The sequence below is a fragment of the Pogona vitticeps genome, chromosome 2 (assembly GCF_051106095.1).
Source record: "Pogona vitticeps strain Pit_001003342236 chromosome 2, PviZW2.1, whole genome shotgun sequence".
Classification (NCBI taxonomy): domain Eukaryota; kingdom Metazoa; phylum Chordata; class Lepidosauria; order Squamata; family Agamidae; genus Pogona; species Pogona vitticeps.
Window position 1 is genome coordinate 236,864,959 of NC_135784.1, and position 22,280 is coordinate 236,887,238.

Sequence of the window (22,280 nt, forward strand, 5' to 3'; positions counted from 1 at the left end):
TAGAGCTATAATTGCAATTAATAATGAGCTTAAAGACCACCAGTAGTGAATAATTAGTTGGACTGTGTTACTTGGCCTGAGGTGTAGATGTTTGTATTTTTAGTGGGGGACTTCTAATGGGTGGGGAATGTTTGGGGAATGTTATGTGTGTGCATGTGTCTGGTCTCTGGGTGTCTGTGAATTTCGTTGTATGGTATACTGTGTATATACTTACAATGACAATAAATTATATTATTATTATTATTATTATTATTATTATTATTATTATTAAGTGATCCTCTGTGAAATCACAAAACCTGTCCACTGTTACCTCAGGACATGCCAATCACTTTTAGGCAGAAGAGGAATTAAGAAGAGGCACTAGGGCATGGCTGCATATGTGCACTACACGAAGAATTGGGTTCTTGACAAAATTTCATTACACACAAACAAGAGTGGCTTTGCACAGGCACAAGATCAATATATGTAACTTCACAGATGCCTGCTCAAACAACCAAAGTTACTACTAAGCAACCTGCTCATTGTAGAAGTTAGTGTTATAATGAATATATGTGAATCCCCATATGCTTTGTGCAGAGATCTAATTGAAGCCAGGGAGTCTCTTTGGATAGAAAGGCTCTCCTTCAGTCTACAAAATCATGGGATTTAACCATTTATGTTGTACAGCTCAGTCTGAATGATCTTACTCTGTGATGAATTGCAACCCTTTAGTTTTATCATGCTGGTCAGGATCCAGTATTGTACTAACATGTTGTTGATACACAACATGTTGTATCAGTGGAACAATATTCCAGACACCTTTTACACCTCTGAAAGATTTTACTTTCAAGAATTTCTTAGCCATCTGGAACAAATTTTGAGGATGCACATGGTTAAGGGTTGTGGAAGGAAGGAGGGATGATCACTCTGTAACACCTGCTCTATCCTGGCTATTGCCAAAAGCTAGAAAACTTCTTCAGTAAAGACAGTAGCTGAAATCCTGTTGGTGCAGCTCTTTATGCATAAGCCTGATGATATAATCAACCATGATCTTTTATTTCTAATTAAAAGTTTCTAGTCCCCCCTCAGGTTCCAAGCCCCCCTCCCAGGATCTCTTTCATCCTGGGGAAGCCTTTGGAGGTCACAGGGTGGGGGAGGGGTCTTAATATCAAAAAATCACCACTCCCTGCCATTGGTTGTGCTCGTTTTCGGCCATTAAAGACTACTGTTCCATCTTGAGCCCCCCAAAGCTTTCTCAGGATGAAGGGGATTCCTGGGGAGCCTTGGAACTTTGGCAGTTGGAAATTTTTAATTAGTGATAAAGGCTATGGCTGATATAACGTCAGGTGTCTGTGCACAGAACTGTGTCTATGTAATGACAAGGAGTATATAATCTTTCTCAATTTATAGTTTTTAAAATCTAGCTTCTTATGAAGTACGGTAAGTTATAATAGAATGTTCATAGAAACCTGAATACTTTAATATTGATTGTTTTAATACGGCAGGTATTGAACAGTTGATGACTCCGCAAGAAAAGGATAAACTCTATGCAGCAATTGGTTATAGTGAAACAGCTGCTGATCCAACATTGCCCAAAACGGTGAGTGTGATTTAGCTTGTAACATAGGTGAGCAAACATTTGACATTACAAGAACTGGCTGTGGTATAGGAGGAAGTGTTAAATGAAGATTTTCAGCTTTTGAAAATCTGTATGATCAGTATACTAGTAAGAATTAAGATTTTATTCATTAGTGGTGCCAGTCTTTGGAGATATCTTAGGTCTTTTAACTATTTTCCATATGTGCAAAATAATTCATCATTTTTTTCATTCCAATCTGACTGAACCAGAAGCAGAACAAAATGTGCTGCTTGCCATGTTTCCTCTATCTAGACCAGAGGTCTCCAAACTTTTTACAGTGAGGGCCACACCGGATATTTTCAGTTTTCGAGGGCTGAAAGAATAGGAATGTGTGTGTGCACGTGTATTCGTGGCTGCACGCGCACACACATCCACCCCCTGCACTCATGCACACCCTTCCTGCCCACCCCCACCCACGTGGACAGACACTGGCCCACCCCACACTCACACGCATGGACGCCCCCTGTGTGCGAGAGAGAGCACAAGTTGAAGGGAATGGGCTGGACAAAATGGCAGTGTGGGCTGGATGTGGCTCGCAGGCTGTAGTTTGGAGACCTCTGGTCTAGACCATCTTTGAATCGTGATGCTGCTTCTATAGTAGGTTTTGTTTTTAATTGCCAAAGAAGTAAAAAAGGCCCTCTTTATCTTCCCTGAAACATTCTGTTCACCATCTAGAAACAAAGGAAAAGGCCAGCTTTTCAAACTGGCAGCTGAGAATGGAGGGCCATATCAATTGAGCCTTAATTTCAAGTTACTCATGATGCTTTATTTTTATTTATATTTTGTAAAAATACTTTGCTGTTCATACTACTTTTTGTCAATTTGTGCAGTATGAAGCTGTAAAACTTTATGTAAAACTGTTGAGCATGACTGTTCTGATAAGGGAAAACAAGGAGAAGCCTGAGCTGATAAAAATTGCATTAATTGATCTGGTTACAACAGTAACACAACGGCCTGGAGCTGAAGCCATAAGGTACATATTTATTACATGCACCTTTATTCCTTGAAACAAGTAATAAATGATGTATAAAAATAGTAGAACTTCAATTATTAAAATTTAATTGTGTTATTTTCTGTTCTTCAGTGTGTTCTCTATGAATCATACATTGGGTACTCTTTACGTAGTTTTTGGCATCTGCTTGGAACCAGTTTCCCCAAGATCCTACTGTATTGCCAAAGCAGTTTGCTGTCACAGTGTTATGGTCCCAGTGTTTGATACACCATCACCTAAGAAACATAAGACAAATCAGAAACTAGGCAGTACTCCTTTTCTCGTTATGCCGTTTATCTCAAGATACAGTCCAAGCTACAGGTGCAATATATCAGGGGTCCATGGTCTGGTACTGGGCCATGGCCTTGGCAGGACTGGGCCACGGAGACAGATCTCCTCCCCCCCCGCATGGACTCCCGCCCATGCGCACCTGCATGCACGGCCTGCCCACCCACATGCACGGGGACTCTGCCCCTGTGCATGCATGCACGGGTGCTCTGCCCACCCATGAGCATGCCCTGCCCACCCGCGCATGTACCCTGCCCTCCCCAACTGGTCCACGGTTTGGAAAACATTGGGAACCATTGCTCTAGACCTTGACAGTTAATGTCTTAGACAGATTTCAATGCTGTTCTTTCCAGAAGGAGCAAGCTCAGGATGTTGGGGCTTTGCTGATGGTAAAGACACATGCTTATGGAATCGCCTTTCTTTTGTTCCAAGATGAATTTGTAAACATACTGTGATACTAGAAACTAGAAAGTCAAATGCTATCATACTGGCTAATGTGTTATCTGCTTCACTAAGCTAAGGAACCAAAAGAGTAAAGCTTTAAAAAAATAACACATTACAATTGTGTTTATATTCATATTTTCACATAATTGTGTAAAGAATTTTACATACTCTTTATATTCTGTTGATACAGATTCGAATCAAGTGTAAGTGCATTTGAAGTGGATGGCATGCCTCAAGGAAAAACAGTGCCCTGCTTGCTGTCTTCTCATACAGTCCATTCAAAGCACAATACATCACTCTTCACTTTAATGTTTGAGACCAATCCATTAGATGAGAGTGCCAATCAGAAAGTAAGAATAGAGTCACAGCCTTTGGAAATAATATATGATGCGGTAAGTAGAAATCTTTTAATCTAGAAAATTAGAAAATAATTAAAATGAAATACTGTGACTATAAAAGAATACCTGTTCTTTTATACTTTTTTCAGATGACTGTGAATAGTTTAGTGGATTTCTTCCGACCGCCAAGCGATGTTCATTTAGAGCAACTAACTTCAGCAACTTTAACAAAATTGGAGGAATTTCGGGAAAAGACAGCTACAGGTAAGAGCTGAATATGTTTGTGGAACAATTTAGTTAGTATTTTATTTAAAGTACACTTTACTGTAGGAACACTCGTGATGTCTCTGTACATTTCAGTGTACAGTTTTCTCTATATAGAGACATTCTTAGAGTAGAAGAGTGTTGGCATGCACCTGCGTATAATGCAATGTAAGGTAAAGGTAAGTGTTCCATCCCTGTCTCCAAGCCATAGAGCCAGCATTTGTCCGTAGACAGTTTCTGTGGTCATGTGGCCAGCACGACTAGACATGGAATGCCGTTACCTTCCCACCGTGGTTATCTATTTATCTACTCACATTTATATGCTTTCGAACTGCTAGGTTGGCAGGAGCTGGGACAAGCGACGGGAGCTCACTCTGTCGTGTGGATTCACTCTTACGATTGCTGGTCTTTTGGCCTTGCAGCACAGAGGCCTCTGTGGGTTAAGCCGCAGCGCCACCATGTCCCTGTTATAATGGAATGTACTTCATTTGTATAGATCTTTGTTCTGCTGAAATTTGTTCTCTCATTAATCAGCAAGGATAAAACACTTTTGTGGCCTTATCAGATGTTTCATTCTGCTGTTTTTTAGGACTCGTGTATATTATAGAAACACAGAAAGTTCTAGATTTAAAAATAAATCTAATGGCTTCCTATATCATTGTTCCACAAAATGGATTCTATGAACCCACAGCAAATAAATTACTTTTGGATCTTGGTCACTTAAAGGTAAAACCCTCAAATACCAATAAGTAATTTAATATCTATTATTATGTATTCTACTTATAATATTTCTCTTGCTGAACCTAGTGCGCAAATAGTAACAGTTTCTCATCTTCTTGGATTCTATTACTTTCCATTGGAAGTTTCATTTTACTGTTGTTACTGAACATTTCCATATGTTGAAATATTTTAAAGACTGGAAGCATCTTTACTTGTAAATATGCTGAAAATAGATAATCCTATAGCCCTTTAAAGTTGAACAAATTATATAGTGGTCTAAGCTTGCATATCTATTGTATCAGATATATCTGACCTAAGTGGGCTTGTGGATCTGAAAGTATATGGGCCCAATGACCATGTTGAGTAACAAAGGATTTCTTGTTTTGCTCCAAGAGACTTAATGTGACTTATCTGTCTGGAATTTTTCACAGTAGTTATTGTTTCAGATGAGTATGCAGAAGAATAAGCTGAGTGAGAAGTAATTCAGCATTTTTAATGGCTCATTGTCTTTCTAAGTTTTTTTAAAATCAGCTTACTTATAATTAAAGCTCAGATCTCATTAGCTGCCTCTAAAAATCTTCCTATTTTCATTTTCTTGGTTTACAATTTGAAAATGTGTCTCATTTGTAAGAAGTACTTGAATATGTATTTAAAATATTGTGGCTGATTATTTCTGTTTATTCTTTTTAAGATGACTAGTAAAAATCGATCTACATTGTCAGATATCAAGGTTGGTGAAAGTGCTCTTGAAGATATCATGTCAAGAGCATATGATAAGTTTGACATTCAGCTAAGCAGCATACAACTCCTTTACAGCAAGCATAGTAAGTATCCATACAAGTGTTTCTTCATACAATTTTTTTCTATGTAGATTTCTTTTTAAAAATTGAGGTTAGTTTTGCAGAAATTATCATTAATCTGATTCCAACAACACAGTCTACTTTCTGCATACTATAGGCTACGTCAGAATTTGTCTGTATTTGTAAATAATTAATCTTAAAATCAACTATACAGTGGTGCCTCGCTTAACGAGTGCCTCATTTAGCGATGAATTCGCATAACGATGTGTTTTTTAAGAAAATAATATGCACCGTATAATGATGTTTTCTATGGGCGATTTTCGCTTAGCGAAATCTGGGACCATGCTTCGCATAACGAATGCGATTTTAGGTCCCCTGCTTCACTTAACGATGTTTCTTTTTTCAATTTAAAAAGTGTCTTAGAAGGGTCAAAAACGGTTCTGAATGTTTGGACTCGTTAGAGGACCCCCTAAGTCGTGTGCAAACCTGATTTGGCTTTGATCTGACTTTTTGTTAATTTATGGTTATTTTTTTTTCCGGCCCATAGGAACCAATGGAGCTGTCAAAATCTGACAGCTCCTTTGGTTCCTATGGGCCAAAAAAAAATTCACCATAAATTAACGAAAGTTCAGATCAAAGCCAAATCAGGTTTGCACACGACTTAGGGGGTCCTCTAACGAATCCAAGCATTTAGAACAGTTGCTGCGTCTTCGTTAATTTTTTGTGAATTTTTTCTTCCCCCATAGGAACCAATGGAGCTGTCAGATTTTGACAGCTGTCAAAAGTCGGGGGGAAAAAAAATTCACCATAAATTAATGAAAAGTCAGATCAAAGCCAAATCAACTTTTGCATCCGTTTTAGAGGGTGCAGAAGCTAATCCAAGCATTTAAAACCATTTTTGACCCTGTTATGACACACTTAAATTTGCAAAAATTGACTTCGCAAAGCCATTGAAATGCATTGAGTCAGCTTCAATACATTCCAATGGAGGAAACATTGTATCATTTAACGATGTTTCCTAGGGGTTTTTTCGCTTAAGGACGGCAATCCGTGCCTATTGGAACAATTAACCGGTTTCCAATGCATTCCTATGGGAAATGGTGTTTCACATAACGATGTTTCACATAACGTTTTTTTTTTGAACCAATTAAAATCGTTATGCGAGGCACCACTGTATATGTATGTGGGTATATATATATCTATTGCATGTTCATGAAGAAGAAAATATTGTTGCTAAGCAATCTCAGTATTTTCTATTACGTATTGATCAGAAGGGACAATAGAAATGATTGAGCTTGAATTCCAACCTTGGTTTGGTATGAGCAGAAGCTGAAGATCTGGCGCCGACGCTGATGACATTTCGGCGCCAAGTCAAAATCTTCCTGTTCCAAATGGCTTTTAACTGAAATAATATCAGCTGTAGGTCTGATGGCAATTTTTAGAATATATATTTTAATTGCATTTTAATTATTTTGCCCTTTTATTTTGCCTTTTTATTGTACTTTAAATGCTGTAAGCCGCCCAGAGACCTTCGGGTAGTGTGGGCGGCATATAAGTTAAATAAATAAATAAATAAATAAATAAATAAATACATACATACATACATACATACATACATACATACATACATACATACATACATACATACATACATACATACATACATACATCTTGGGTTGATTGGCTTTGGTGTGAATTAAGTCATGGGCAGAACCTTTTAGCTTTCTACACTCTGCTGTGAACAGTGACTGTTGATGGCACAGCTGTGAAGTACAAAGACTACAAAGTCGTAGTTAAAATCAGTCTCAGCATTGTGTACATTGCTTGATGCAACTGTCGAGATGCATCTATGCAGTTTGGGTAGAGTGTGTAGAAGTGGTCCTTTATCTTTTAGACGTAATAGGGGTTTTAATATACCCAACATCTAGAAAAACATTGGTTATGAAAGGTACTACATAGCTGTGTAATACCATCAATAATGTTTGAAGATTTCTAGTAACAAATATTTTTCCTCTCTAGATGAAAACTGGGAGAAGGCTCGTAATCTACGATCATCATCCCAACATATATTGCAGCCTTTGGATGTTAAAATGGAACTGAATAGAGCAATGGTTGTAACAGATGCAAGAATGCCCAAGTATGATTTTCTTAGTGTTATGTAAATGTTTACAGAATTGGTTTAATGGGGATCCTGATCATGGTTTCCTGCCATATCCTCTGGTTTTGCATATTTGATACTTAAATATAGTGTGCATGCATGGTCAAATGTGCAAACACCCAATTCTCATGGTTCGTTCCTCTGGTTCCTTCGTAGTTATTGTCCTGAATAGACCTATGTATGCCCTAGTAAAATTGTATCCATGTAGGAATGTCAACCATTGGAATGAAAGAAATACTGAGCATTTTTTTCAGTCCTGACAATTTTTGACATTTGACCCTTTTGGGAAACCACTCCAGCAGTCCATGGGGACCTGATGATTTCTTGGAGCAGCAGAACAGAGAGATGCTGAGCATTGTCTTTTTGTTTGTTTGTTTGTTTGTTTGCCTGCTTGTTTGTTTTTATCCTTCTCATCAGTTTTCCGTGGAAGATTAAATTTGACGTTTCTGTGCTACTTGTATTTAAAATGTTATTCTCTGCAGGATTTTAATATCTTTGTTGTTCTTGTCAGCTTCAGACTCTTATGCTAGTTAGTTTCAAATGGTTGTGTCAGTCCTGCATGATTCCCCAGCCATTTTCATCTGACCGGTGTAAAAGCCTGAAATTGAGAAGAAAAAAAATACAGAAATCCTGTGAGAGATAATACTTCAGATTCGAGCACTGCAGGATTGTCGAACATAATATTGCACAGGAAATCAGAGAGAAGAACAAAAGTGATTCTTTTTTGAAGCTAAGAGTCCAGGAAGATGGGTAGTGTCATTACAAATTCAAAATGCCATGTAATGTAATAATATAACATGAGAATGAACTAAATCCCACAGTGCAGGAAGAGTCAGGAGAAAAGACCCCATGACTATTACCTGGGTGGGCTTGCCTCTGCAAAATGAAGATTATCACAGCCTTCATTGTTTGCTACTCTGTTCTTAATGACTTATGACTTTTGATGCTCAGAGGCATACTAATTAATTTATGATTTACTTGATTCTTCAATCTGATTCTTCAATAGCCTTTCTTAACTCTTGGTTGAATCCAGAGAATATGAATGGGGGAAAGGGCCCTGGAGCAAGGAGTGCTTGAAAGTCCCAAATACAGCATCTACCATATTGCTGCTTTCCATGTTTTTGCCCACATTCCCTTAAAGCCTTTATCCTGTTGTTTTTGTTATTAATGATTTTATGTTAATTATTCTTTTTTACTGTTATGAGCTGGTTTGGAAATACCTGTATTGCGATAAGGGATCGGAATGTATCAAATGGATTTAAATAGTTCAGTTCACTAGTTATGATGGCTCCTTCTTCTTATGAAATAGGTACAAAATGTTTGGTGAACTTCCTTTATTGTCCTTCAACATCTCAGATGAGAAACTAAAATGTATTCTGGAGCTTATTGATAGTATTCCTAAACCAGAAAGTCCTCCTGACACCACTGCTACTGCACAGCCTTCCAAGGCAAGTATAATTGAAAAGGCAGAAACATTATTTACTGTAGCTTGAACAGTTACTATTCTTGCATAAGAAGCATAAGATTGATCATTCTATGTGGTATTTCTGCAGCTGGTAAGACTTAACATTAAGGTTATGATTGAATAAAAGAATTGCAGGAACTGAATGCAAAGACACACATTGCAAGTGCTCAGTGTGTAAGTGTGTACCAAACCCTTCCCTGCCTTTACTACACATAGAAGAGTTGTGCGATTAGGAAAAAAAGAATTCCAAGAATCCACACGTGATGTCAGACCACATTGCACTAATTGCCACATTTTTTGAAAGGTGATACAGTATTCTCTTCTTAGAATCATATCTTGGTTTGTACACTAAAGTTAAACCATAGTTTCTTGAGTTGGAGGTAACAGTATAATATAATTTAAAAAAATGCAAAAAAGCATTGAAAAAAAGTTCATGAATAGAAGAGTGAGTAAGAAATCGGTGAGCACATGTCTTCTTCTTTGTCATATAAACCAGTGGTTCTTAACCTTTTTGAAAGAAACGCCCCCTTGAGCCATTACGGAAGTTATCATCGCCCCCCTCCCCGCGGTGATGATTTCTTTCTTTCTTTCTTTCTTTCTTTCTTTCTTTCTTTCTTTCTTTCTTTCTTTCTTTCTTTATTTATTTATTTATTTATTTATTTATTTATTTATTTATTTATTTATTTATTTATTTATTTATTTATTTAAGACAGTTAAATCCAACGACCCCTGAAAATAAAATTAAATTCCAAGAAAATGAAATGCCCCCCCAAAAAGTAACATTTAATGATTTAGTTGCAAGTGAATTTTAAGACGCAAAAAGAAATATAAAAAGGGCATAAAAACAAATGCAGGAACTAAAAATTTCAAGACAAAAAGTCTGAAACTAAATTAAAATTGGAGGAAAATATATATTCATGCACACTGTAAAAAGGCTGCAGCCATCTTCACAGGTTTGGCTTGCTCCAGCGCCCCCCTACCGCCCCCTTCTGCTCCAGCGCCCCCACGACGCCCCTTTTCGTTCTACCGCCCCCCTGAAAAATGAAATTGCCCACTGGGGGGCATTATCGCCCACGTTAAGAACCACTGATATAAACTATGGTTTATTTGCCCCAAATTATTACATCTATACTTGGAATATTATTCCCTAAGTTCTGCTGCAACAGGAGATGAGAGCTGAATAAGAATGTTTCTCCTGTTGCAGAGTTCTTTTCTTGTCCTCCCTAAGATTCCAGAATAATTCATGGCCTACTGCATTTGCCCACTTGCATATTGAGCATTGAAATAAGGAAATATTTGGCCATTGTTGCACTAGAGAAAAGCCCCCTTGCTTTCTTACGTCTTCTGCTTCCTGTGGAGTTGCGCACTGTGATCACATTACCTATATCCTGTGATAGTGCTTCATACATTTTTAAGTTAAATTATATGTGGTACATTTATCTACACCCCTGCAATGGGGCACATCACTTCCTCCTTTTGTGCTTTTCTCTGCTGCCCCTCTCCCCTTTAAAAAAATGTTTGTAGGTACAGTACATTGGTGTGTCAGCAAAACACTCTTGCAGGCCATGTATTGATCTGGGGCGTTTTTTCTGTTTCTGCACTGTGTTATCCTCAGTAGTGGATAACCCACAGCCCTTTTGACAGAAGCATATCAACACACCACATTCCCATTTGAAAATCTTTTTTAAAAAATTAAGGGAGTTGAATGACAGCCAGTGGTGCGGGTGGGACCGCAAGCCAGATATAAAGGAAATGAATCAGTTTTGTAGTATGCACTCTGTCGAATGCCAGTTGTACTACCGATGAAACACTGAACAGATATAGAAGTAGCCTCCCAGTGGGCTGGATATGATGCAGAGACAGCACAGAGGGGAAACAAAAGAATCAGTAATGTCCATGTCATTTGAATCGCCCCAAAATGGTTGAAACTCACGAGGACACAGAAACTGTTTCCTGGTCTGACCGCAGCCTATGTTTTCTCAGGACTAATTGTACTTTCCGTTTTTCTTTAAGATGCATATTTCTTTGTTTCCTTTTCAGCAGTACAATAATGAACTGGAAGCTAATAAAAACCCTCCTAGAAGTGTTATAGTTTTCAAAGAAGTAGCCATGTTAGTCTATGCAAGCATATGCAGACAAAAACAAAGAAAAAAAGCGTAATGGCACCTTAAAGATTAAATTCTTTAGTAGATATATCCACAAAAGCTCACATTGAACTATAACAGTGTATATTTTTTGTCTTTGTTTGTATATAAACTTGTTAATATTTTATAACAATTCCCACACTTTTCTGAAGTTTGCTTCCAGTCTTTTGTTACTTTTGTTGCTGCTTTTTAACTTTTTAATATTCTTAATGATCTCTGTGAAATAACCCATATGGGTTCATTTTGTTGCCTGTGCGAACATCCTTGGAATCTTCTAGAGCCTAAAGAAGTGTTAGGATATGCTGTCTCCAGTATATGTGTTCCCCAATCTGAGAGCAGTCCTCAGTTCCTTTTATGTTGCTGCCAAGAGAACATCTCAGCAGTTTTTTCTTAGAATCTACTTCACTAGATATTTTCCACAAAACCACCTATATATAGTTATCTTTCTCCCTGTTTTTCACTGCTTTCTTCTCCTCTTTTTGTCATTCCAATCAAGTCTTGTCCCATGATTAATGGCTATTCCAGCCTTTTTAGGACTCAAATGACTCGTTCCAAAGGTTATTTTTAACAATAAAATCCCCTTCACTGGCAGACATTCAGAGTGTTTCTATTGCCTCAGTGAGGGGCATCAGTCACAAAACTGTCAATTCTACCTTCCACCTAAGCTACACATGGTCATTGTTTTTTTATTATTATTATTATTATTATTTTTATTATTATTATTATTATTATTATTATTATTATTATTATTATTATTATTATTATTATTATTATTATTATTATTATTATTATTATTATTATTATTATTATTATTGTTATTGTTATTGTTATTGTTATTGTTATTGTTATTGTTATTGTTATTGTTATTGTTTAATAATAATAATAATAATAATAATAATAATAATAATAATAATAATAATAATAATAATAATAATAATAATAATAATAATAATTCTTAAAGAAAAAAGGACTCAGTCATCTCTAAGTGTGTTTGTCTGCAATCATAGCATACAATCCTTAAGGTTCTGTAGCTTCTTATTTCTTCCGAAATCCAGTGCTCAAAATGTTTTTGAAAGGGCTTAAAAATATATAGTCAGAGATCAGAGCCCTGATGTCACAGTGGTCTCTTACACTGCTACATTTTCTATTTATGAGACCCCCATTTGAACCTATAGCAACCTTGGATCTCAGGTTACTCACTTATAAGATTGTATTCTTGGTTGCACTTAGTTCCACATGCAGGGCTAGTGGACTGGGTGCCCCTCAGTGCAATCCACCTTTTCTGCAGTTGTATAAGGATAAAGTGATATTATTTCAGATCTCTCTTTCTTACCCAAGATGATATCTGAGTTTCATCGAAATTAACCCATAGTAGTTTCTACATTCTTCCTGTCACCTACCTTGGAATTGGAAAACTCACTCCATACACTGGATATCTGCAGAGCATTAACCTATTAACATATCTAGAACTAAAGTTATTCAAAAGTCCTTTAGACATTTAGTTAGTTACCAAGAGCCAAAGAAGGGTCACCACATTGTATCACCGAGACTGCATAGAGAGTTAGCATAATCACTTTATGTTACCAAGTCTTTATATATTTACAGTATGTAGCTTTGATAACATCTTTTAATTATGTAAGGTGACTTAGGACTGAAGGTAAGCGGCCTACAAAGGATTCAAGGCAGCTTACATACTTAAAAATAAACAGTATAAAAGCTAAAAACAATAAATTATTGCAATATTGAAATAGAATTCAGCAAATATATTAAAAACCTATGAATAAAAACAATATTAAAAGCTACAGTTTGTTTACATTTTAATACCTCCTGCTGCTGTTTTTATAAGGGAAACTTAATGGCTGAAATCCTGGTGTGCAGTTATGCAAAAAGTGTAACTTTTGGAAGCAAACTGTCATAAGTTAAGAAATATTTGCAAGTATTATTTGCTGTATGCCGAGTCACATTATCTGTTGCAGAGCAATTCAGTTCCAGAAGTTCACCCTTTGCATAACTGTGCAGCAGGATTTCTATGAATATGTCTCACATTCTATTTCTAGTAACTGTTTTTACGGTTGATATTTTTGTTTTTATGATTATTATTCACTGTTTGGAACTTCCAAGAAATGTCAGGTAATTTGTTATGTAAATCATCATTGTCGTCATCTTAGAGCTGTGGACCTCAAAGGGACCCTATGGATCATTGACCCCAGTCCCTGCCCCCAAGGCACAGTTGGGAATCAGAACTCTTAACTCAAATACGCAAACCACTAAGCTCTCTAGCACTTTATATAAAATATATTAACCAAAATAGAATAATCATTTACATTGAAACAACTTTATGTATTGCTTTCTGTTTCAGCTTCAGGTATCTTCACTGCTAACAACACCGCAAATGTCAGTCTCTGTGCTTCCTTTTCTAGAACCTCATTCCATTGCTGGATCCAGTGGTAAATATTGTCTTCATTTTATTTTTGTTCAAATAGTTCATAAGTCATTATGATCCTCGAATTAAAATTCGGATATACAGTGGTGCCTCGCACAACGATTGCTTCATACAACGATGAATTCACACAGCGATGGGTTTCTTTGAGGAATTTCCCCCATCGTTTAACGATGTTCTCTATGGGGGAATTTCACTTAACGATGTCCCTTTTTCGCTCCTGTAAAAGTGTCTCAAACTGTTAGAAACCTGTTTTAAATGCTTGCAATCGTTAGCCCACCTCCTGAAACCTATGCAAACTTAATTTGGTGTTGTTCTGAGTCGTTGTTAATTTTTGGTGATTTTTTGTTTTTCCCTCATTGAACTCTATTGAACTGTCCGTCCAATGCATTTCAATGAGAGAGAAAACAAAAAATCACCAAAAATTAACGAAGAATCAGAACAACACCAAATTAAGTTTGCGTAGGGTTCAGGAGGTGGGCTAACGATTGCAAGCATTTAAAACAGGCTTCAAACAGTTTAAGACACTTTTACAGGAGCGAAAAGGGAGATCGGAAAGGGCTCTTTGAAATCCGTTTCCCTTTTAAAGCTCTTTCCAATCTCCCTTTTCGCTCCTGTAAAAGTGTCTTAAACTGTTAGAAACCTGTTTTAAATGCTTGCAATCGTTAGGCCACCTCCTGAAACCTATGCAAACTTAATTTGGTGTTGTTCTGAGTCTTCATTAATTTTTGGTGATTTTTTCTCTCTCTCATTGAAAAGCATTGGACGGATGGTCCAATGCTTTTCAATGAGAGAGAAAAAAAATCACCAAAAATTAACGACGACTCAGAACAACACCAAATTAAGTTTGCTTAGGTTTCAGGAGGTGGGCTAATGATTGCAAGCATTAATCTGTTCCAATTGGAATGGATTAACCGGTTTTCAATGCATTCCTATGGGAAATGGTGTTTCACTTAACGATGTTTTCACATAACGATTTTTTATGGAACCAATTAACATAGTTAAGCGAGGCACCACTGTATTTACTGATGCAGTTATTACGACCCCCTAATATCTACATTGATATATTTGAACACTTTTTGCCAGTTGCTTTTTTTCTAGGACAGATTGCAACTTCCTATCTGTATTTTTAAAAATGATCACAAATTCTAAAACAAACACTTAGTTAAAAAGTTAGAAAGTCATCCAACTTAATAAAATAAAACAAACAGACTTGATGAAATAATAATTTTTGCTTTATCATTTTCACATAACCTTTATGTCCAATATAATACTAAAGAGTCAACCAAAAAATAAGGTGGTGTCTCATGATTATATTTGAATAGTTATTTAATAAAATAAATAAACATACCCCACTTTTTAAACTGAACACAGACTTCTATTTAAAAGTAACATTTAAAACTGCAAAATGCAAATATTAAACCAGTAAAAATTGCATAATAAAAACACTGTAGGGCTGCAGGTGCTTTTCCTCCTCTCTTCTCACTTAAGCAGTGTTCCTGTTTTTAGTTGTTACTGCTTCTATTCACATGATTAAACTTAGTGGATGAAATACTGTCTTTCATTTCCATTTCCATAGTCTTGGCTTCCAGAGCTTATGGACAATTTTTCTAGGAAGTCTGGAGTGTCACTACCATCACCATTAAATCCAAATCAGCATTAGTACCTGTGACGTTTAACACGTGGCCCCTGCTTGTTTCCCCAAACAAAGGGCTCACGCTATGTCATCCCACCAGCAGATATCAATTGTGACGTTCCCTCTTTTCTTCACTGCCACCAGTGGATTTCCTTTATCCACGATATATAAAGAACTTTAGTCAGACACTTGTCTGGTTACTGCCAACAGAACTTATTTATTGAAGTGTATCAACTTTAACCAGAATCACAGATGTTCTTTATTCAGTGCATTTAATCAAATCATTAAAATACCATATATCTTCATCGTCGTTTAGTCGTGTCTGACTCTTCGTGACCCCATGGACCACAGCACGCCAGGCCCTCCTATCTTCCACTGCTTCCCGTAGTTGTGTCAATTTCATGTTGGTTGCTTCGCAGACACTGTCCAGCCATCTCATGCTCTGTCTTCCCCTTCTCCTCTTGCTGTCACACTTTCCCAACATCAAGGTCTTTTCCAAGGAGTCTTCTCTTCTCATGAGATGGCCAAAGTACTGGAGCCTCAGCTTCAGGATCTGTCCTTCCAGTGAGCACTCAGGGTTGATTTCCTTTAGAATTGATAGGTTTGTTCTCCTTGCAGTCCAGGGGACTCTCAAGAGACTCCTCCAGCACCACAATTCAAAGGCATCAATTCTTCGGCGGTCTGCTTTCTTTATGGTCCAGCTCTCACTTCCATACATCACGACAGGAAAAACCATAGCTTTGACTATTCAGACTTTTGTTGGCAAGGTGATGTCTCTGCTTTTTAATATGCTGTCAAGGTTTGTCATCGCTTTCCTTCCAAGAAGCAGGGGTCTTTTAATTTCATGGCTGCTGTCTCCATCTTCTGTGATCATGGAGCCCAAGAAAGTAAAATCTGTCACTGCCTCCATATCTTCCCCTTGTATTTGCCAGGAGGTGATGGGACCAGTGGCCATGATCTTAGTTTTTTTGATGTTGAGTTTCCGGCCGTTTTTTGCACTCTCCTCTTTCACTCTCATTACAAGGTTCTTTAATTCCTCCTCACTTTCTTCCATCAGAGTGGTACTATCATCTGCATATTGGAGGTTGTTGATATTTCTTCCGGCAGCCTTAATTGGAATTCCTCCAGTCCAGCCTTCCGCATGATGTATTCTGCATATAAGTTAAATAAGCAGGGAGACAATATACAGCCTTGCCGTACTCCTTTCCCAATTTGAACCAATCAGTTGTTCCATATCCAATTCTAACTGTTGCTTCCTGTCCCACATAGAGATTTCTCAGGAGATAGACAAGGTGGTCAGGCACTTCCATTTCTTTAAGGACTTGCCATAGTTTGCTGTAGTCCACACAGTCAAAGGCTTTTGCATAGTCAATGAAGCAGAAGTAGATGTTTTTCTGGAACTCTCTGGCTTTCTCTATAATTCAGTGCATGTTTGCAATTTGGTCTCTAGTTCCTCTGCCCCTTTGGAATCCAGCTAGTACTTCTGGGAGTTCTTGGTCCACATACTGCTGAAGCCTACCTTGGAGGATTTTGAGCATAACCTTGCTAGCGTGTGAAATGAGTGCAATTGTACGGTAGTTGGAGCATTCTTTGGCACTGCCCTTCTTTGGGATTTGGATGTAGACTGATCTTTTCCACTCCTCTGGCCACTGCTGAGTTTTACAAAAATGCGCTGGCATATTGAATGTAGCACCTTAACAGCATCATCTTTTAAGATTTTAGATAGTTCAACTGGAATGTCATCACCTCCACTGGCCTTGTTGTTAGCCAGGCTTTCTAAGGCCCACTTGACTTCACTCTCCATGATGTCTGGCTCAAGGTCAGCACCTACATTGTCTGGATTGTCCAGGATATCCAAATCTTTCTGATATAATTCCTCTCTTTATTCTTGCCACCTCTTCTTGATGTCTTCTGCTTCTGTTAGGTCCCTCCCATTTTTGTCCTTTATCATGTTCATCTTTGCACAAAATGTTCCTCTAATATCTCCAATTTTCCTGAACAGATCTCTGGTTTTTCCTTTTCTGTTATTTTCCTCTATTTCTTTGCATTGTTCATTTAAGAAGACCCTCCTGTCTCTCCTTGCTATTCTTTGGAAGTCTGCATTCAATTTTCTGTAGCTTTCCCTATCTCCCTTGTATTTTGTTTCCCTTCTCCTCTCTGATATTTCTAAGGTCTCGTTGGACAGCCACTTTGCTTTCTTGCATTTCCTTTTCTTTGGGGTGTTTTTTGTTGCTGCCTCCTGTGCAATGTTACAAGCCTCTATCCAAAGTTCTTCAGGCACTCTGTCCACCAAATCGAGTTCCTTAAATCTGTTCTTTACTTCCACTGTGTATTTATAAGGGATTTGGTTTAGATGATACCTGACTAGCCCAGTGGTTTTGCCTACTCTCTTCAGTTTAAACTTGATTTTTTCTATGAGAAGCTGATGATCAGAGCCGCAGTCAGCTCCAGGTCTTGTTTTTGCTGACTGTATAGAGCTTCTCCATCTTTAGCTGCAGAGAATATAATCAATCTGATTTCGATATTGCCCATCTGGTGATTTCCATGTATAGAGTCGCCTCTTGTGTTGTTGGAAAAGAGTGTTTGTGATGACCAGCTTGTTCTCTTGACAAAACTCTATTAGCCTTTCTCCTGCTTCGTTCTGAACTCCAAGGCCAAACTTCCCTGTTGTTCCTTTTATCTCTTGGCTCCCTACTTTAGCATTCCAGTCCCCTAGAATGAGAAGAACATCTTTCTTTGGTGTTAGTTCTAGAAGATGTTGTAAATCTTCATAAAATTGTTCAATTTCAGTCTCCTCAGCCATAGTGGTTGGTGCATAAACTTGTATTATTGTGATGTTGAAAGGTCTGCCTTGGATTCGTATTGACATCATTCTATCATTTTTGAGATTGTATCCCATTACAGCTTTTCCCACTCTTTTGTTGACTATGAAGGCTACTCCATTCCTTCTACGGGCTCCTTGCCCACAATAGTAGATATGATAATCATCTGAGGTGAATTCGCCCATTCCTGTCCATTTTAGTTCACTGATGCCCAGAATGTCGATGTTTATTCTTGCCATCTCCTGTTTGACCACCTCCAGCTTCCCGAGGTTCATAGATCTTACATCCCAGGTTCCTATGCAGTATTTTTCTATGCAGCATTGGACTTTCCTTTCCCTTCCATCATATATCTTGCCACATATTTAATCACCACCTATTAATCTTGACCAGCTTATCTCTATTAGTACCTCTTATCACTGTCTCCCTGACCATCTATCTCTCTTTCTGCAAATTCACTATCTTCTCTGCCAATTCTCTCCTTTCTCTGCCAAGCCTTCTTATATCTTGTTGACTCACCCCTCCACTCCTCTCATAGGCTCATGCGAATGAGATCCAGACTAAGTGACAGGAGTGACGTGGGGCAATCCTCACAGTACCTTTAATAGGCCAATTCAGAAATGCAAGCTGACACTTCCTGGTCTCTTCATCAGGCTAGATGAGGGGACAAGCTTTGACTAGAGTTAGATGATTTTTTTTTCAAGTTCAATGAAAGCCAAATTAGATATTGTCGCATCCCCCTAGTGTCCCTTGTTTGTTCTCCCCAAACACAGGTCCACCCTCAGGATGTCTTGCCTTTTTCTATGCTGCCACCAGTGGATCTAGTCAACAATATACCAAATATATATCAGGCATGTGCTGCCAATATAACAGATTTATTGATCATTTAGTTGGTATGTAAATCACAGATGTAAATCACAGTTGTTGAGGATCATTCATTAATTGGATTTGATTACATGTTTACCTATATGGGTTTTATTCACAGTAACCTCTTTAAGAATATTCTTTAATCATCTATCTATTCTCTATTCCTTTTAACTCTTTCCTATTCTCTATAATTCTCCAACTTTCCAATATCTGTCTTAACTCTCTCCATTCATTGTCCTCCCTCTCTCACTTTCCTTCCCTATCCCTCTCTCTTTCTCTCTCTATGTCCTTCTAACTCCACAACTGTCACTCTAACTCCACCCCTCTTGTCCTATCATAGGCTCCTGCTCTTGAGCTCCATATGATGGACACAGATCTATTTAGCTGCTGGTAGTGATGAACCCTCAGATGATAAAACCCAGCTTTAATTGATATGAATTTGCTTTCCATCCCATTTTTAAAACCCGTCACTGCATCTAAAACTATCCCCAGTTTTGTTGACTGCCTTGTTTATCTCTGTTTAAGGAGCTCATGCATTCTGAATAAAAGCTGGATTTGTATTTTCAAAATTAGGGGATCAATGTATATGTGTGTTCTTATTCTTAGTAGTTCTAAAGGCAATTCCTCATCCATCTAGAAGGCATCATATCAACTGCTTAATGCTTAATCTGAATTTTTGCAGATCCCTTATCAATCCATCTCAAGACTGATTATGCATATATAATAACTCCAACATCAAGACATTCTATTTTTTCTCCCCTTAGTGTGATAAACATAATCTCACCCAACTTGCTTTTTGTAACATAATGCTTCCTTCATTGGTCTAAACGTCTGGAAGCATTTACATTTCATTTGACTTTAGAGTTTGCCTAATAAAAATAATGCACTACTGTGGATTTCGTTTTAATTCTTTCCTCTTGCAGCTAGCAGATTCGCAAGATTGAGCACAGGCAAATTCAAGATTTTCTGGGTTTGAATGCTAAACCAAGTTTAACATTAGAAAGAACTATCAGTTTATTATTTTGGTTAATATGATACTGGAATATGTACATATAACCGTGAGCATACTAGCTATATTGAGTAAGCTGTTCAGTGAACACCTTGTGGTTTAGTTGCCTAGCATTCTCTTTTGGCTAGTGAGTACCATTTGTTTTTCTTGCACTTTCTGTTTAGCAGCATTGAAAAACTATGTGTGGGTTGCCACTGTGTATGTCTTAAACGCTTAATACTGATGTAGATGTTCTCCTACTTTCATCTCTTCTGAAGACTTCTTCAGTTCTTATTTGACCCTCTCTTATACCCATAAAAACATGCCAGTGTGGGCTGTTCTCACCCTGTGTATTTCAACATGATTTCCTTGGAATTTGTGCTATAAAGAGCTAAGGAGGCTGCTACACATTCTCTTGCAGTAGATATGATAAAGCATTTCAGTGTATGGGCATGCTTAACTTGGTAACTGGTCATACAGTATCACTGAATACACTTCAGAATATGGAATATGGAAGACATTTCTGAGTGCCTTTCTGGTGTCTGGCAAGTATTCATTGATGCATGCAAGGGATCCTGTCCTGTAAAACATTTTTTTCCTGACTGATGAACTGGGATGACAGCTGGTGTGATGATGATGAATGTGAAAGGAATCTTCCATTAGAACAAGTGCAACATTCCTCCGTTGTCTCATCTATGAGTGCTCCTACATTATCCCTTGCCATTAGTCACAGTTCAACAGTACTTACCACAGCACAGGAGCAACAGTGACTAGAAATTTCTCTCTGCATTTCTTTGCTTTCTGTTTGTAGTGTAATAAAGCTACTGTATATAAGCTGTGCATATAGTATCTGTCTTAAGAGTATGTTGTGACACTGCAAAGGGAAAGATAGGAGATATGTTGGCTTCAAGTAATTAAGGACTTTGTAGGCTGGTATGGTAAATAAGAAGATATAGAAGGTAGCATATAGATACAGTACTGTGAGTTTTGGAATTATATTTGGACTGAGAGACAGGCTGGCAGACATTTTGAAATTAATGCATGATCTTGCAGATTACTGCAACAGAATTGGGCATTAAAAATATTATAACTCATTGTACCTAGTTATGAGACCACTGTCAATATTTGGGAGTTATAAAAAAAAGATTAAAACCATTAATAAGTTGTGGAAGTAACCAACCAGTTTGCTTTAGTAAACTCATAAATAATATCTGCATCAGCACTTGCTTGCTTGCTTAATTGGGTTTATTATTTATTTATCTTTCTTTGCCAAAGTGAATTACTGTGCTGCCCCTTGTCTGTTCATGCTCTTCATGTGTAAAGTACAGTATGTGAAATACTTCTGAGTGTTCAGCCTATTGTATTCCACACAGGTGGTTTGTTGTTGTTTAGTCGTTAAATTGTGTTCAGCTCTTCGTGACCCCATGGACTACAGCACGCCAGGCTGTCCTGTCTTCCACTGCCTTCCGGAGTTTGGTCAAATTCATGTTGGTAGCTTTGATCGATGACACTGTCTATCCATCTCGTCCTCTGTTGTCCCCTTCTCCTCTTGCCTTCACACTTTCCCAATATCAGGGGCTTTTCCAGGGAGTCTTCTCATGAAATGGCCAAAGTATTGGAGCCTTAGCTTCAGGATCTGTCAGCACTCAGGGTTGATTTCCTTTAGAATGGATAGGTTTGTTCTCATTGCAGTCCAGGGGACTCTCAAGAGTCTCCGCCAGCATCACAATTCAAAAGCATCAATTCCTTGGCGGTCAGCTTTCTTTATGGTCCAGCTCTCAACTCCATACATCGCTACTGGAAAAACCATAGTTTGATTATGTGGACCTTTGTCAGCAAGGTGAGGTCTCTGTTTTTTAAGATGCTGTCAAGGTTTGTCATTGTTTTCCTCCCAAGATTCAGGCGCCTTTTATTTTCGTGGCTGCTGTCACCATCTGCAGTGATCATGGAGCCCAAGAAAGTAAAATCTGTCACTGCCTTCATATCTTCCCCTTGTATTTGCCAGGAGGTGATGGCACCATTGGCTATGATCTTAGTTTTTTTGATGTTGAGCTTCAGACCATTTTTTGCGCTCTCCTCTTTCACCTTCATTAAGAGCTTCCTGAAGTCCTCCTCACTTTCTGCCATCAGAGTGGTACTATCATCTGCATATTGGAGGTTGTTGATATTTCTTCCAACAATCTTAATTCCGTCTTGGGATTCGTCCAATCCTGCCTTTCGCATGATATATTCTGCATATAAGTTAAATAAGCAGGGAGACAATATACAGTCTTGTCGTACTCCTTTCCCAATTTTGAACC

General features: G+C 37.9%; 1 protein-coding gene across 5 annotated transcripts in view; it reads left to right on the forward strand.

Moving 5' to 3' along the window:
- The window catches only part of VPS13A (vacuolar protein sorting 13 homolog A), a 240,710-nt gene that overhangs the window by 53,560 nt on the left and 164,870 nt on the right, over positions 1 to 22,280 (forward strand). For all 5 annotated transcript variants that reach the window (XR_013541528.1, XR_013541529.1, XM_020787771.3 and 2 more), the window contains exons 16-24: positions 1,485 to 1,579; positions 2,449 to 2,591; positions 3,532 to 3,733; positions 3,829 to 3,943; positions 4,533 to 4,669; positions 5,355 to 5,487; positions 7,483 to 7,600; positions 8,931 to 9,069; positions 13,590 to 13,677. Coding sequence is in view for 3 of the 5 variants with exons in the window: in XM_020787771.3 (XP_020643430.3) it covers positions 1,485 to 1,579; positions 2,449 to 2,591; positions 3,532 to 3,733; positions 3,829 to 3,943; positions 4,533 to 4,669; positions 5,355 to 5,487; positions 7,483 to 7,600; positions 8,931 to 9,069; positions 13,590 to 13,677 (1,170 nt within the window). In the remaining 2 variants the exon portion in view is untranslated. The remainder of the gene's footprint in view (positions 1 to 1,484; positions 1,580 to 2,448; positions 2,592 to 3,531; positions 3,734 to 3,828; positions 3,944 to 4,532; positions 4,670 to 5,354; positions 5,488 to 7,482; positions 7,601 to 8,930; positions 9,070 to 13,589; positions 13,678 to 22,280) is intronic.